Source organism: Notothenia rossii (assembly GCF_949606895.1).
Source record: "Notothenia rossii genome assembly, chromosome: 4".
NCBI classification, from domain to species: Eukaryota; Metazoa; Chordata; class Actinopteri; order Perciformes; family Nototheniidae; genus Notothenia; species Notothenia rossii.
In genome coordinates this window covers 73,174,651-73,193,257 of record NC_136902.1, presented here as the reverse complement: position 1 = coordinate 73,193,257, position 18,607 = coordinate 73,174,651, and the positions used below count along the sequence as shown (strand labels likewise).

General features: G+C 40.1%; 1 protein-coding gene across 2 annotated transcripts in view; it reads right to left on the bottom strand.

Moving 5' to 3' along the window:
• dph1 (diphthamide biosynthesis 1) overlaps window positions 1–18,607 on the bottom strand; it is a 66,363-nt gene that overhangs the window by 10,867 nt on the left and 36,889 nt on the right. For both annotated transcript variants that reach the window (XM_079674675.1, XM_079674676.1), the window contains exons 4-9: window positions 11,921–12,042; window positions 8,730–8,884; window positions 7,228–7,349; window positions 4,493–4,561; window positions 3,675–3,831; window positions 1,730–1,830 (exon numbers count right to left, since the gene is read on the bottom strand). In XM_079674675.1, coding sequence (XP_079530801.1) covers window positions 1,730–1,830; window positions 3,675–3,831; window positions 4,493–4,561; window positions 7,228–7,349; window positions 8,730–8,884; window positions 11,921–12,042 — 726 coding nt within the window. The remainder of the gene's footprint in view (window positions 1–1,729; window positions 1,831–3,674; window positions 3,832–4,492; window positions 4,562–7,227; window positions 7,350–8,729; window positions 8,885–11,920; window positions 12,043–18,607) is intronic.

Genomic DNA, 18,607 nt, shown 5'->3' with positions numbered 1-18,607 from the left:
TACAATTATTTTGCTGCTTGCTACAAAAGGGAAACTTGCGCGGCTCTCATGTCAGGGGTACTTGAGTGAGTGACAGACCACCAATCACAATAATTCTGGATCAGATCACAGCAGGCCCCGCCCTGCTACTTTGCAGACCATCAAAACACCGGTGAAAAATGAGCGAGGCACAGGAGGACAATACCGGCGAGAATGAAGATTCACTTCCAAAAAGAAAAGCAACATCTGCCATCTGGAACTATTTTGGATACAAAAAGGTTCTTCTCTTCTTCATTCACAGATGAACCCCCTTATTTGAGGGTAAGCAACATGCATTATCATGACATGTTAGATCATGACTTAAGGTATGATGAGTCAACCAGTTAAGATCCAGACGTCCGTGACTAAGATCCTTCATCCGGCTAAATATAGTTAAAAAAACGCAATATATATCGCAGGGGGAAAAAATATATCGCAATGTCAGTTTTTTTCAATATCGTGCAGCCCTAGTACAAGTGGTATTACAAGACAGAACAGATTGTTAAGCATGCTCATTTAGTAGATTTTCTCTTCGACAGAACTCGTAAATTGCTTTGACAGCACTATACACCCATCACATTCTGTTAATAATGTTAGTACATTTTTTGCGCGTTTTAAACAAAAAATCTGCCCATATCTTCCACATTACCCCTTCATGTAGCACATCTCAAAGTAATAATTAAATATTGTGTTAATTATTTGTGATGGGTTCACAATTTCCTTGGGTCCAGAATTTTTACATATTTTCGGAGTCATGGTAAGGTGTTTGAAATAAAACAATTTAGAGTCTCAAGCTAAAGAAAACGGACAAACGCATGTTTACAGTTATTACAGACTATACTATTTTTCTTATTTCACTATTTTTCTTATTTCACTATTTTTCTTATTTCACTATTTGCTGTTTTTCTGTTATTGTGCTGCACTGTTGGAGGAGCCTGTGACCTAAGATGTTCATCGTCATAACTACACTGTAGCTATGTACGTATGACTAATAAAAGCCTTGCACCTTGAACCTAAATAAGTTCAAAGTGTTCACTAAGCGCATTATTTAAGTATTAAACTCTGCTCTCTTTGCCCCCTGTGTCAAAACTGACAATTTGTATCAAGCATCCAAGTGAATCATGCCGAACTCTTTGGTTTTGTTACAAAGTTAAAACAATGGAACCTCAGCAAGACTTGAATGCAAATAGTGTTTATGAAGGCATAAACTCCAGACTTCTTTGTGTCAGCTCCTTGTAACAGTGTGGACTTGCAAATGATGCTGAATCCCAAGTTATGTGTGCAATGATGCATAAAGAATACATTTCAAAAGTTGTTGATTGCAACTTCGAGGTGACTACTGATCATAACAGCTCTGCCAGCGTCAGTGATTTGAAAGATAAATGATTCATTGTTTAAAACAAAGAAACACAGCCATTGTTAAGAAATTGCAAATCATGATAACAATGAGCCAAAGGGAGAAGTGCTGTGCACGAACAAGAAGTAATGGGAGGAAGACAATACAAGTAATCCACACATTCAGGCTGGTGAAGGCTATGGTATGTAAAAAAGGAAAACAAAAAACTAATACACTGTATCAACGGTTCTTCAATTGTTTTAACAACAACACTCAAAAGCGCTGTAAGTGTTGTCAGAGAAAATACCTAAATGTCTGGCTTCTGCCACCTAGTATTGTATTATTGTTGAAGTATATGTGCATCTTAATACTCACGCATCTATATCTTGCATCAGATCCAGCTTTCCCGGGAAAATCTCAGACAGGAGCACTCGAGTGAAGGGCTTTCCCAAGGATTCGAGCTTTGACTCCAGATGCTAAGAAGAACAAGAAATTAGATAAAAGGGCCAATGATTAGGTTTGCAAAACAAACAAGAAACATAATTCTATCAAGGGTTTTAAACTAAAGAAAATCAAATTATATGTCACAGATCACAAAGCCCATGACGTCCGCCTACTAAGCTTCATATGTCAATCCTTCTGTTTTCTGACACAGTTTACTGGTTGGTGATAGCAAAATAAGCAAGCTACTGTAGCAGAAATATTGTTTTCCTCATCCATGTCAATCGATTTATCTTCAAAATGTAAGCCGTCGAGAAAATTCTTGGTCTACCTCCTTCCAATTTTGGAATAGTCTGCTTTAGTAGGCGCAACTACCTCAACGGGCTCTTTCCAGAGTACCTTACAGATGTTAAATCTCCTCACCCCAGACCTTACACCACAGACAGTAGGCCCATGTGGATCTGGTCCCACTTGACTTCCTCAGATTGAGTTTAATCGTGCCCCTTGTGTAGAAGCCCAGACAGTATGCGTTATATAACATATCAATATATGAAACAGATGATCCTGTTCAAGGAACTCTCCTGCCTTGCTGTTGCTGCCTATAAAGTTGTGGGTATTGGTACTTGGAATGAGGTGTTGTTCAGAGTTGCAGCCAAACCAAGTGAAGAAATCTCATAAATGTTCCATTGCTGAGATAAAGGTATGGGATTTGCTGATATCCACTGTCCTTGGGAGTATCATGAGCCATTTCTACAACTGTGCTCTTATCAGAGATAGCTCTGTCTCTTTACTTGAGAGATTATCTGACACTGTATTATTTCATCTCAACAGATCGCTATGGAAGAGTTGGTGGGTATTTTTATTCATTTTAGTAGATTTTTTCAATCTATCCTCTCCTTCCACCCTAAAATCAAATGTTTCACTCTCTATTGGCCATATAGTTTTACTGTACACCAATGTTAACTTAAAGTCTGAAGTCTGAATATTTACTATCAGGAGACATGCATCAATAGGTCTAAGAACGTGTGCTGAGTGACAAAACCTTGTTGTGGATTTGTTTTAAAAACTGTTATATCTACGATGTCCGTGCAACTAACCAAGCATAGAGACAGGATTATGTTTTTAAGATGAACTAAGATAAAAAACAAAGAAGCCCCTTGGCCAACTCAATGTTCATTGATTCACGGCTAAATAAACTAATACAAAATAGAATATGTATGTATTTTATGAATAAATAAAAACATAAATATAAGAAAGGCATAGTTAATATCAAAGTTGAATCTACAACAGTACAACACAAATAACATAAGAGCTAAAGTGGGAATGTAAGAAAGGAAAAATTGTTATATAGAGTTTTTTCAGTTTTTCACTCAACACAATAATGGACCAGCATCAGCGTCCACACATTGTTCTGATTGGCACTTTCAAATCAGGATTAGCAATTTGGAGTCAAACTAATTAATTTTTGATTTGAATTTCTAATGTACTAGAATTGTGCAAGGAAAACAACGTCAATTAAAAGAACCACAACTTCCACTAATGAACAGATTTTATACAATATTTGTTAACCTTTTAAACATTGACTTATGATTATTTTTCATTATCACTGCTAAATCGATAATAAAATATGCTTAAAATCTAAATCCCTGGGATTAACACTTCAATACAGCCAAAGAGGCCAACAGTGAGAACAATGATAGGCTTTGCTATGGCTGTCTGGCTGCATTGTTCTGAATGTGTAAATAACAGGCTCTGAGTGTGAAGACTGCTTGTCCTTTCAGTATTTCATGATTCCCAACGACTTGTCAGAGAAACTGACTTTGATATAAAAGTAGCCTCAGTACATGCAGAGAGTCAAAATGAAAATGCAGATGCTTACCTCCATGACTTTAGGGCTGCCCTGCCGCCCCAGCGTGCCCATGATCAAGCCCCATCTCTGGGCCGATCTAGCCTTATCAATAGCCTGGAGCCTTAAGGCACGCATGGCTTCGTGGTCATAGTACTCCCTGGAAAATACTTTACTGTAGGGGTCATATCTACGGACAAACACAGACAAGAAAAGGCAAAGACACTAAAGTAAATGGAAGATGTGTAGAAGCATAAACAGACAAACCATATCATAGCCATTAAGAACTGTTCTTCATTTATCTATCCTGAGGATAGGAATGCAAAAAAAGATGAAAAAATCCAATCATGAAAAGCCATCAAGTATGACCAGAGTTAGTGTATCTTAGGAGAAATGGAGGTATTTCTGAGCATCTAATCTCCTTCTCTCCGGTACAAGGAGTAGACTTGAGATTAGAATCTTGTTTATGAGAGAGACCTGTGATCTTTGCAGCAGTGCGTATGTCTATAACGGCACAATCAAGCTTTGCATACAAACAAGACCTCATCAAAAAATGAATGTAATCCTCACCAAATGTTATCATGACACTGCGAAAAGCTGAGTGATCCTGAATACAAAGGATTATTTAATGTGAACAATCCTTTTCTATGCATAACATATTTTACGGGGATCTAAGGAGGTGATCACATTATTTTACTTGTGGAATGGCCAAGCTTTCTCCTTAGTTTACCACCTTTGCTGTTAGATTACTTATTAGCTGTAATGCAAATTGACCACAATGAACATTTTGTACAATATTTTTGCAGTGAAATAACAAATATTGAGCAAAAGTTATTTAAGTTTGTTTATACCTGTAGGCAGGGATTTCTGGGTTGGCGATCATAATTGACTCCAGGTGAAATCTTCCATCGCCAAGATAACTATAGAAAAAAAAAGAGCAAATCGGTGTTGGAGGTAAGAGACGTTATTTGTGTAAAAGACCCCATGTAGACAATAACATGCAATGCACAACCAGAATAAATACTGGCCTTTCATTCCCATTCTCTCTTTCTAGCTTTCTCTCTTGCGCTCTTTTAAAATTCATTCCATCCATTCTGCAGCCTTTTAACTGAAGACCAAAGTGTTACCAGGCAGAGGGCCTGAGGCTGGGGTGGAGGTCCTGCCCATCTCTGCTCTACTGGGACATGACCCCAACGATGGGAGCATGCTGTTTAAAGAGAATGCAAGCCCCTCCAATTAACCCAGGGTCTGGTGCTGGGGATTCACCAGAGCCCGAGCAGAAGCAGAGTTCACAAACCGGAGGCATGCAGGATGCTGAAAACACAAGCTCAGGCAAAACACTCATATATTCATCCCTCTCAGGGTCAGATTGAGAAGAATCCTGCTGATACTGTGAGAGGGCTCGGGTTGAACTCATAGCTGTACTTGTCAGTCTCAGTTGGCCTAATGGAACAGGATATGCAATTAAATCCACTAATTGGTCAGCGTTTAGAGCAGCATGAAGCTGTGGGTGGTTTGCCATGCAGCCTACCTGGAGACATTTCTATCCAAGACTTGACTTTCAAATGTGTTTGTGAGAAAGCCCACATGTATGTCTCACGGTGCGTGTCACAACAATGACCTCGAAAATAGCCTTTTTCTTGTCCTTTGCTGAGCAACATCCAAGGCACTTGTTATAGATAAGTACACAATGAATCTGGTGCACTATAGCCAAGGTTGTCCTCAGCTTCCTGTAGCTTTAAGAGGCTGGTGTACTCAACTCTCGCTCTCCCTACGATCACCGTCCATATTCTATTATTCTTTGCAAAAGTGCTCTCTAATGGTAATGCATTATGCAACACTGTATCCTCACAATCGCATCTATATATTATTATATTACGAATGAGAGCTACAGCAGAGGCAGCAAATATAAACGTTAGACTGATCATGGCTCGTTTCAAAACAGCTTCTGAAAATAGTATACATTTATTCATTATAGAAAAGAACAGACTAAACTTTAGAGCTTGAAGATTGGCCTCAGACACTAGAACACCAACTCGATCTGCATAATGGTGAAGTAGCTCGACATTTTCTTTGAGCACTTACACCTAATTAATGTATGTAAAAAAACGATGTTAAATAAGAGGTTAGGGTACCATTAAAGGTGATAAACCAAACCTTGTTCTCTGCTGCTGTTCTTAGAGACAGTGCATAATCAATGATGTCAATACCTTAATAGTGATCTATTAAGGTGAAAGGAAGCTTGTTAATAGCACACTATTAGACAGTAATTAAGATTTGGATGCATTTTCACAGCTTAATAAAACATGTCTTCCAGGTTTAGGTTGCGTTTTATAGTTTTTTTAATACTTTTCTTTTAAATTCATGTCGTTTATATTCTATTATATACATGTAACTATTTGATGCGGGAACATGTTTGATCCATAATGCCAACAAATGTCAAATCAAAAGAGATTGAGACAAAAAAAATGAATCAACTCTCAGTTTAACTGATTCTCCTTAGCAGCAAACCACTACACACCACTACTCACACATCAAAGACAAACCACTTGGGATCAGGAGGTGGAAACCCTAACCCGTCCACTTCTTTCACACACACAAAGAAAGACACACACACCACTTTTGTCTCCCATAGGGCCAGGCTTATGCATATAGCAACGCTTGTCCTTGTGTAGCCATTTTAATCTTATGCACTGGGAGGCTTTAATCACATGGACTGACACCAGATGTGTGCAGATAAGACATACCGGGTGATGCACCGAGACCTTATTTTACCCGGGGAGTTACTTCAACTCACTGTGCACCACAAGGCAGAGGATTCTCTCTACTGTTGAGCTGCACCAGATGCAAAGACAAAGTGGCTGCGGAGGTGTTGTTTTCTGAACATGTTGCTTTGCCAGAGCACTCTCCTGTTTGCAGTACTGGGAGGATAAGCATCACTTTGACATCTCTCATATGCATGGAGTTTATGTTGATGCAAAAAGACTAAAGAGCTAGTCTATTAGAAGCCTTATCTTCTTCCCCTTTAGAGGAAATGGAGAGGATGTTTAAACTGGCAATCCAAAAAACTGAAAAACATGTTGACAAATGAGGACATGTTGCATGGTTTATCAATTCTCGCCATGAACTTGCCACAGTAGGTGGCCTACTCTGTGAAAACATTCCTTTCAAACTCAGAAAATTGGCTAGGGTGCGGAGGCGCTGCAGTTGGTTTGAAAGAGCCAAAAGTGGCCTTGTCTTTCTGGCTTTACACAATTCAATGCTTTGCACAGCGTGAGGGTATTTTTAGCCCTGCCGTTCTGGATCAGCACCTGGCTGTTTCTGGCTGGATATAATAGAAGCCTGATCTGAAGCACTCAGAAACAGCTAGATGTCACATGAACCTATGTCTGCTGTGGCTGGTGTGATACTAATTACCTCTCATGTCACTTAGGTGTGCAGGGGTATTTATGGCACCAGAAGGTGGGGAGGGTTTTCCGGGGGATGGATGTCTTTGATTATCTGGATATTTCTGCTAACTAGTGGTAAGAAGGGACAGGACTTGGCTGAAACTCTGAGGCGGGAGACAGGAAGAGAAGTTGCTTACATTATGGCATTGACTTGACGGTCCAAGCGAGGGGACGTACAGCCCAGAATTTCTCCCGGTGACAGAGGTCGACACTGTGGGACCAGCACATCATACTCTGGTTTGAGGGCTGCACTCACAGCCTGCAGAATAAAACAAGGAGAGGAAAGGATATTTAGAGATGTAGAGGTTTGAAAGCCTTTTCAAAATTAGAGCCATTAGGTAAAGACTCAAACCATTCATGACTCTTACACATCATTCGAAGTTAATAGTTAAACAGAAACCACGCAATAAGACCAGTCAAAAGTGTTTATAGCCTAATCAGTTTTTCTTTTTCATCTTATGGCACAAATTGAAAGAGTCATCAAATGCAGGAACATTATACAATTGAATATGCTATATATATGTGCATAAATACAGGCACTTAATAGCATGAAGAATTGGATTAATGAGGAATTAGATTTGTCTTGTTTCAGTTAAACCGCACATTTACCCTAATGTATGGCATATCATACAAAAACAAAATCAACAATGTAAGTGAATAGAGAGCACATTCATTTTCCAAACATAAAAGATTAGTTTCAGCAACGTGGGTAAGAGAACAAACAATAACATGAAAAACACGAGTTAGTGTGCATGGAGGTGGAAAGACAAATGAATCGATAGAAGGCTAATTTAAGAAAGTCTACAGGGAATACGGGTGACCTCCCATCTTCTCCCGCCCAAACTGTGAGACCTCAACAAGCACACACACACACACACACACACACACACACACACACACACACACACACACACACACACACACACACACACACACACACACACACACACACACACACACACACACACACACACACACACACACACACACACACACACACACACACACACACACACACACACACACACACACACAAGTAAGATGGAGGCTCAAATGCATACAATACACAAACACTGAGATATATTGTATATGTACGCATGGATGCACTCAAGCACCCCAACATATAATATAACCCACATGGGCAGAACGTGGTGTAAAAATAACGGTGATTACATTGGTGAAAGTGGTGTTGGTTCAACACAACGAAGGAACGCAGCAGAATGCATTATAGAAGAGAGTGGCAGCGGGCCTGGAGAATAGATGTTCAAGCTTAATACTATAGCTGCTGCCACTGCTTATGTAAAGAGCAGAGCTGAGCACGACGCTGAACTGAGAGCCTTCCGAGTTCATTGCCTCCTTTCAATCCAAAATAACTGATGCCGGGTTTCTCAAACCCACACTTGAACTGAGCTTAAGTGTGGATTGCAAGCTTGTTCATAAAGGCCATGTAACATATAAAGGATGCTGTACAAATGCACAGAAGGTGTTCCTATCCTGTACATACAAAAATACATGGGGGGGGGAATGAAAATACACACAAGCTATTTATTACCATCACATCAGGTAAGAATTCCTATACTTTAGCTGTGTGACACAATCATGAACACATACACACAATCAGGAGCCTGTGCTTGATCACCTGCAGTGCTGCCACAAACTGAATAGTGCTGACGAGTGCCAGAGATTTTCCGGGAGGGAAGTTGAACTTGACCGTGTCCATGAAGTGCGCATTGTCCATCTGGATATCCACAAACACATACAGCATCTTAATACCTGCTGTGGAGTCTATGGGGACTGTAGGGGAAAGAAGACAAAAGAAAGACAGATGAATAATTGAGTCCGTTATGTCAGGTAAGCCTGCGGTATATACACTATTGATGGTGGTTCAAACATTAACACGCAGTACATGTCCAGTGATACAGCTGTACAAAAACACAGTAAAGGCACATATATAGATCTCAGCAGGTGTGATATAACTGAAACTTATTCTGCATGAGTCTCCAGCACACGCAAGAACTGATGCAAATGCCTCAATTATTTAGGGAAGGAGAGGGACACATGCAATTACTATTAATGCCATTAATTTCACAGGCCATTTACTACGCCCCCCGGGCCTCCGAGAGGTAACTGGAGACGTGTCGAGTTAGATGCTGAAAAAAGTAGGCGACAGTCCAAGATAATGGGGGGAAAGGACTAAGAATTATCCTCTACGTTGATCATCTTAATTATTCTTCCTCTTGTGTTACATTTCATTTGCAGATCAGGGGCAAGGGGACTTTTTTTGTTATGATTAAGCAAATGGCCCATTATGGTGCAAATGTTTTACGAGTGAGTGCAGCTCACTTGATGGCCTCGATTAAAGCAACATTAGAGCGAGAGATGGTGAAGCAAAGAAGAAAAAGAGGGTGAATAGAAATGGGAGGACAGGGAGCGGCAGCAGATCTGTGAGATATACGTACGTACAAAAGATTGAAGGTAGATTGGATGGAAACCAGGAGGGGGATTGGGAAATGCCATTGATAGTAAGCTGGAAAACCCTGAAATTCAATTTGTGAGAGGGGGTAGTACATCTAATAACTTAGTGTATACATTCCAAAAGATAGGGCATGGATAGAGGAGAGGAAAAAGTAACAGGATACTGTGTGCGTGTTTGAAGGAGATGGGGGGTGGGTTGTCAATTAGCTGGCAAGAGAAGTGATGAATGTGCTCAGCAGAGATGGAAGGAAGGGATTTAAAAAGGTGCGCTTTGCTGCAGGCCACATGTTTGGTGAGAAACCAAGGAGTTAAATATATCATGAGACTTAAAAGGACTGGAGGAGTGGAGTAAAAAAACAGACTGAAACTAACAACTGTCTGTTGCTTGTTTATAGGCACTCTGAAAGCGTAAAGGGCAAAGAAAAGGGACATCGATCTGTGCTCACATTAGCATGGTAGGCCGAGAGCACTTAGGCTATCCAATTAAGAGACTCGATCAATGAGATTGACAGGACTCACTTGCCCTATCGTCACCCTAGTGGTCTTGTTCATCTGTGTGTTATAGCCATAAGGTCACTCAGCACAGCAGCTTATTAGCACCCATGTAAACAAATATGCAAGTAGATTCTTAGCAAGTAAGAAAAGGTTGGACATAATGGGATAGTAGCTTATTTACAAGTGGATTGTTAACAGATCAATATGTACAAACATCTTTCATTTTATATTCTACTAGTGGACAACTTTATGAATAATACAGCAAGTTGGTGTCTGAACTGATTTATGTCCAATCTGTGGAAGTACTACCTTTGACGTATCCAAATTCTGCTTATACTTCACTCTAATGCAAATATTTCTGTTTGCACTGAATCAAAAAAAGTGTTGTTTTATTATGGTTGCTATGTGGTTAAAAAACAGGTCTTTAAGCCCCATGATGATTGGTCATAAGGGAAGTGTTACCTTGCCTGTTATATCTTAGCGTCATGCTAGTACACATCTCTAACAAATGTTGCCACCTTGGATAAGTGTTGCCTTGAAGCTATATTTGAATGACTCATGCCACTAAAATAGTGAGCACCTGCTTTTGATGTGTAAGATGGTTTAGTTATGCTAACATGTATGGCAGCCAGCCTGGCTTCTGAAAAGGGCTTCTTCATCTCCAGGCACTTTTTCCAATCCAGTAAATATACACAAAACAAGTGTAATTTAATAGTTTCTCCTCCCTCGCTAGCCATCACTTTTTTTCTGTTTTTTGTTCTGTCAGAAATGTTGTAAAACAATATGTTTTTAAAAATGTACATTTTAATAATGTTGAATACAATTCCCATCATTCATATCAGCAAGCATTTCTATTACTTTAAAAAAAAAAAAAGAGCATGGTTTTATGATGTTGTCCATATTGCCCTGCAGTAGATGGAGGAGCTTTATGAGGACAAAATATGAGATTGCACCAATATTCACAAAAGCAGATACTGCAGAAGAAATGAAAAGGTGCAGGAGTTCACTGTGAGTTGCTCAGAACACTGTGTATTTAATCTCTCACAGGTATCTGACATCTCTAGCAACAGTGCAGATGATGTCCTCATGATTGAATGATGAAGGTCAGGAACACACTCACACACAAACCCATACACACCAAACACTGACAATCGGCAGGTCACGACATTCCTTTGAAAATCTCTTCTATCAATTAATATCTGAATTCAAGATGAATTGATCTTTGGTGCCTTCATCGCTGCTGGTTTGGTGTAAATGAGAATGTGTACACATATTATCTCTTTTGTAGACTTACAACAATTCAATCAAATCATTCTTTCACAAATATCAAGAAGCGAAAGTGCACACACTTACAGACAAACAAGCAAACAAATAAAACAAACAGAAACACAGACACCAACACAAAGAGAACACAGTGTTTCGGTGATTTAACATTCTGTTGGTCAGTTCTGGTATTTGGGAGAGGGGAGATTGTTCTGGCAGGGATATATCAAAACTATTGATTTAGCATTTCCTCCCATGTTACGCAAGAGACAGACTGCAGGGTTTGAAGGTCCTCAAGAACTGCTTGAGGTTTTCAAAGGACGGCACTAATGCATGTTCCCTATTGATCCGCAGGGTAAATGTGATGTCCGGGCTCCAAAGGTCTGATATGCCTCCTATGCTAGAGCTAGGCGGGCTTCACTAACTAGTTACGTTTTCCTTTGATCGATAGCTCGGCCTGTATCTGACTTCTTTGTGGTGCAGCCCACACCAAGGAGCTGGGAGTCCTTGGTGCTTGTTCCTCTGGGTGGTATAATCCTACATGCAGAGTGACGGAGAGACAGACAAACATGCACACAGGCAGGTAAAGGGACTCACTTAGACAACTGTGGCCGTAGTGCACCATGAAATCGGCTCCCAGCGCTCTGGCGGTGAAGTCGTCCACACAGCAGGCCCCGTATGTGACGTCCCCCATCACGATGGTATCTGCCTCCGTAAACCTGGGAAGTACACACATGGAGACACTAATCGTTGCAGTCACGGACCATATGCACATCCTGTTGTTCGTTACCATGGCGATCAATACCATAGCATGCCCGGCACAGTGTGATTACGAGAGAGCTGAATGAGATCGATCCCTATTCACTTGCTTCAGATAGAGTACACTTTATGGAATCTGACAGCGTTGTCAGTCAATGAGTGACTCACAGCTTATCAGAGTGACACACTGCTATTCCTCTGCTCCTCATGACCGGCAGCCAAAGGCCCGAGTGCGGCACAAGCTGTCTGATGACCTATTAACCCTCGCCTGGCAGTGCTTTACTAGACAGCCTGACCACAGAAAGGAGGCTACACAAAAGGAAGAAGCAGTAGGAAGGGAATGACTGGTGCACAAAGGCAGATTAGAGTTTGGCCCAATCCCAAACCACGCCCTACACCTACACACTCCCCCTCTGTGACGTAGTGAACTCCGTGGAGTGACACTCGCAGCTCAATGAGGCTCCCTCCTGTCAGATGGAGGGAGTAAATACAGCGGCAAGCTTTGGGACGGCCTCCCCTCTCTCCAGCAGAAACAGGAAATGCCGTAACTGTATGTAACAACGGTTTCAAATCAGCAGCTCTTAGACAAAAAATGTAAATTAATAATTAAAATAAACTCCAAACATCTTTAATTGTGTTACTTTTTTGTAAAACTCTTTTAGTTTTAAACCTGATTTTTATAAGCTTCTTAGTTTTTGCAACAGTCTGTAAATATACACAACTTTATAATAAAATGCACACATTTACCTTTTTCTAGACTAAACACAGGTATGATCCTAAGTTAAAACATATGAGGTTATCATGAGGTTGTTAACATCGCAGTTTATCAGTGGATGTTTGCTGGAACTATTTGTTAACAGCTTGTTTCCTGACGGACACACACAGCGTGACTCTGGTCAGGTAGAGACCGGTCTCAAGTCAGCACTGCTGCAGACTCACTGTTTGAGGGCTTGATAGCCCACTCCCCCTCCACACCGCTCCACACTCGTTGCTTTGGAACAGCACTTAATGTGGCGGACCCTCCGCGTGAACGCGCAAACGGAGGGGTAGTGTGTAGGGGTAGGGTGTAGGGGGTGGTTTGGGATTGGGCCCTAATATGGGCCTTGGCTTACACTATCTGTGGCATTGATTTACTGCACACCTGCCAGGGAACTAGAGAAACATGCACCAGTTAGTGTTTGCCACATTAAAATAAAATAGTAGATGCTTTATGCCACAAGTAGGTTGCGAGAGCGTAACACTTCCCGTGCGAGCCTAATGTTCCACTTTGCGGCTGTAATAGAATCTTTTTTTCATGGCCTTCTTGAGAAGGAAACTACCAAATTACACTTGCATCTGTGGACCCAGATCTGTTAGAATGAGTTGCCGATCCCACTACAGAAAAACAAGTTATTTCTTTTATTGCCCTTTATGGGCGAATCAAATGCTAAGTAAACCCTTAAAAGCTGAGTAAAATGAATAAAGGCTGAGAGTTACAGGGAGGATGTGCAAATGAACAGAAGCTTGAGGCATTGTAGGGGGGGAATATGGGTTGACGAGGGGGTGGTTGTTGCAACATTTTGTGGCTGTCTTCTGACAGATTTAGGCTAGACAGAAGGGGTCAAATAAAGATGAGACAGAGGACTTGAGGAGAGGAGCAAAGTGATAAAAAGACATGACTGCACACAGAACAATCAACAGACTCATAGTAATGTGTCTCCTGCTGCCCAATCTTTCAACGGACATCCACTCTCTCTGTTTATTCCTCAGTCTGCTCCTCGCAAGGGGCTTCAGACAGAGTTTTCTATTTAGCCTCTCCTCCTTTATTTGCTCTGATGTAATCTCTGGTTTGAACTCTCTCTGGCCTCCACATCATCGTCCCCACATTTGGCATTTGGTTTCTCCATCTCTAGTTCCCTGTCCCTTCTCCTCTACTCGCTGTGCTTCAGTGAAGGGTAGTGCAGGCCAGCTGAGCCCAGGGAAACATAGACAGGGCAACTCGTGTGGTAAATAAATATTTGAAGATTTGAATCAATTACCCTCTCTCTTGTCAAGGTTTTAATGCCGTCAGTGTGTGTCTCTTTGTACTGCGTACACATGCGAATGCAGCCGGCAGCAGGAAGGTAATTATGGGTTAGTAAAAATGATATAATCACACGAGGTGTTTGAGGATTGTGTATTGGTGCACTAGTTTGCTCATTCCCCGCAGTCCATTGTTCTTTCATCACATTCCACTGATTTTGTTTGGAGTTGCATAAACGTGCACGAACATTTCAGCTAAAAATATACAGCCTGCCCACAACGAAAAAAGAGAGGTTATTCCATGCAATCCACAGCAGAGCATCTACAATGCAAAACACAACACTGAAAATGATTGTATCTAATCAGCCAGCTATCGGCCAGAAATAACGTTATCAATGGATCTCTATTGGCACTGCAGTTCATATCCAGCAATTCTCAGGGTGAGAACTCTGAGATTTCATGGTAATAAATGCTAAGGATCCGATTAAAAAGCCCACAAGAGACATGTGATGCTACTGGGACATCGGCAGAGTAATTACTGGGCAACGTATAGACCTATATCCCACTGGGAGAGAGGAAAAGAGGGAAGACAGAATGAAAGGTCGTATGAGAGAGAATTATAGAATGAAAAGTGTATCAGTCTTTTCTAAAAGCACAAGCTACGCATCTCCTTAGAAATACCATCCGATTGGTTGGTAGAGCGTACGTTCCCTCCAGTAGCTTCCCATTCATTCCTCTCTACATCTCCTCTACTGCTCTTCCTTTTCGCCCCTTTCCAGCTCGCACTAATCTCTGGTGTAAGTCACTTTCTGGATTCCTTCAGTGTATCAGCGCTGGGTTTGCCTCATCTCAGGGTACTCAGTTCAGCCATTCCAACTGAAACGTCATTAAGATCTAATTAAGATGTCAGAGAAGCTTGTGAACTCCATAACAGCGCTAGTTAATGACCTCTTTAGCATATAGCTCAATATGTGTGAGAAACTGCCAACCGATCAGAATCTCTGCTTTAAGACCACTGTCCTGCCATGCTGCAAACACTAGTTGAGGAGCAGGTTTTCTCTTGGGTCTATCAATATATGTAAAAAAGGACAGTTCAAAAAAGGTTCTTATAATGATCCTTAACCTGGAAAACAGTATTCTCTGTAACTCTTTGTCTGGCTGAACAATACAATAGATGATGAGTTTTACAAGTTTTTATTGTTCTATTTTTCTGCATAGAAATGTCCAGTTGTGTTTTTGAGAGTCAGCGTATTAGGTTGGGGGGGACATTAATGCTAGTTTAAGATGATTTCTTCAGGTAAGTGGAAAGACTGAATTACAACAAACAGTCATTCACATTTGAAACATTAAGATCTACATTAATGATCCATAACTCAAACATTATTTTGTCAGATATTCCCAAGGTCAAACAAATGGAGCTATGTCAAAGCTAAACGCGTATTAATTTGCCAAGAAACTATTCATGTTTCAAAAAACAATGTGTATATCTTGTTAGTTATGTTTGAAGCAGTTTATTTCAAATGGCATATCTTTGTCATTGTGTAAGTGGAAATGCCCTCAAGATGTATAATTGCAAGTCATTGTTTTTTATTTTCTTAACCATCAACATTAGCTGTATCTAAAACTGTAGCTAGAATTGTTATGACAAACAAATCATAGGTAATAATAATGACCAAAGATCCTAAAGTTTACAGTGACACAAAATGAAAGTAAGATGACTTATTGACTTAGTTACAGTAGATACAATTCTGCATAAAAACACACATCTAAAGTCATAAACATGTAAACACTGTAAGACATCAATATAAATAATATTGTGATATTTGATTTTGTACATATTGAATAGCACTACAATGGGCATAATGTTTTTTAGGCTTTGGTTCTTATATGCTTTTTTTCTTGTCCTTCCCCATCCCAAGTGACCCAGAGACTATGTTAAGTGCTTTGCTCAAGGACAAGGCAGAATGGGAAATTAAGTGTCATGCTGGATTTCCGAACCTGAATGTTTCCCTTCTGGTCTCCTAATGTTAGGGAAGCACTGCAGTGTTAACACACTCTAATGATTCTGATGCTTCACTATTATGATAGGTGGGGTGCAATCAAACCCATTTAAGAAGAACAACAAGCTGCTTTAGTGTTGCTTGACATGCATTTGCTTGGAGGGCCTGTGAATGCTCCACAAGCTTGAACAATTAAATAAAAACTGGCGACAGTTAAACTTTCCATCTGCCATCATTAGGTGGGCCGATCCAATTGGCACATTGGAGGCTTCTTTATTTCCCTGCTGATGTGATTTTTTGGCACTGTTTATTTTATTGGCCAAGTGCAATCTGGGTGAGAAAATGACTAGAGCTTTGTTAAGCTATCCAGGTTCCAAGGTCTGCATCACTTGGGGTCATCACAGTACTTTTATGCTACCTAAGTGTAATTTTCAAACCTGATTAGCATTTTCCATCTAATTAAGTCATAAATTATGTAAAGTTATTACAGGGAAAACCAGAAACCAACCAAGTGTTTTTCTGGCAGCAGCTTGGTAGTCATCACTGTCCTCTCACAAAAGATAGTTCTGGTTTTAATCTTCAGCCAAAGCTCTTTCTATTTTAAGACCGCACGTTTTCCCCGTGGGTTTGTGGGTTTCCTCCAGGGGCTCACATGCAAATGGTTTTCTGTCTCTAAATTGCCAAAGAAGATCGTGAATATGTTGACCCCGATGGATTGGAAATCTATCCAGACTGTTTCACCGCCTCTCACTGAGTGCATGCTGGGAAGATCTCCAGAATATCTTAGCATCCTCAATATTGTATTTTACAATAAACGGCAGTGCCATGTGTTTGTTTACATGTCAGGCCATCCATGCTGGATCTTGGCTCACATACATTGATATATGGTAAATGTTTAAGATTAAATGATAAAAATATGTATAACAGACTTTTCTGCATATCAGCAAGAGGGTTCAGGATCTTCCTCAAGCATATTATAATAAGGCATCTTACAGGAAAGCATATGGTAGAGAACTAGCTAAAATTTGCTGTAAACAGTGTGGTCTGAGATTTCATTTCACATTAATACGATTGACATCTGGGTTTGATATACTTATTTTTGTTTGTTGCTTTAAAGCTGCAGAGCGGGACTTTTACATATAAATGAACATCTGTTCAATTCAAGTCATGCCAAACAAGTTCACACAATGCTGATTAATTCTATCACAACAGGGAAAGCCCTCTGTATTTTGCAGTTTACGGGAATTGTGATGTTGTGTGTCTGTGTCAACTTTGTTTCATGCCAACCATCCAGAGATGAAGGTGGCAGAGACAATAGCAATATAGCCGCAGCGAGGAATATGGGCAGAAGCTATGGCAAAGACAAACCTAGCATCCAAGAAGGGTTTTTAAATTAAGCTCTATAAAGTTTAAACCATTACCACCTGGTGTTATATGCCAAAAAGTCAAGCTGCAGTTTACATCCATGTATGTCCAACATTTCTTCACTTCATACTTTTATCAATTTAAATTTAGATTCCAAAATATTGGCCCAAAACACATGTCAAAACACATGTTTTGTGAGGTTGCTGGTTATTTGACTTTTGTATTTACAAAAAAAAAAGTTATTTGGAATCAGCTAAAAGCAGTTGTTCCCTAATTCATATGAGTTTCTCTATATTTCTGTTGAAGGACTCGCAGTTGCATTTCCATATGAGTAGGATATCCACAACTTGCTAAACCAGTAGTGCTTTTATTTAGTCAATAAGCAAACTAAAAATTATTGTGAAGGTAGTCATAAACAGGATTCTTAATGCTGTAGCTTTGTACCATTACATTTGGCCACATGTTGGCTTTGAACTGTTGTTACATAGAGGGTCCTTAGAGATCCTCACTCCACTTTTGCATTTTAGCTGATTTGAGCTTTTTGATCACCACAAATAAAGAGAATTGGATGTGCCAAACTGGTTTGGGCATAGTTAGATTATATTTGTAGTTGCTCCTGTGCTTATTTGTGAAACATGAAATATCTAAAAAAGACTGGTCTGTTCCAGTTGGTTCCTCTTTAAAAGAATGTATAACTTCTTAACCGTTCCTCATAATGAAAGAAAAACGCTTTAAATACTGCTTTCAATTGAGCTGGAATATAGTATTGAAATGATCAAGGCAAAGTCAACAATTACAAGTTGTAATACATTTCATGCTGATTAATGTAGGAACATAACTGTGCAGTTGTAAGCCATAACAGAGATGCAGCACAAGTATACATACTTATACAACCTGTGTGCATGTTAATGTGAAAGCATTTGAATGATGTGAATAATCATTGTGCAGCAGGAGAGTAATGTACCTTGACTCAACCGACTGAATATACTGGCCATAAGAACTAAACTAGTCCAGAGGGTCTATTCTTATCGCAAAAGTCTGTGTTGTTACCTTGTCTAAGAGAACGATTGCAGTACACTAGATTAGAAGATAGGAAGTCTATCCATGGGCCAGTGATGATTCTACATCTAAAATCTAATAAAAACAGAGGCAGCAGACT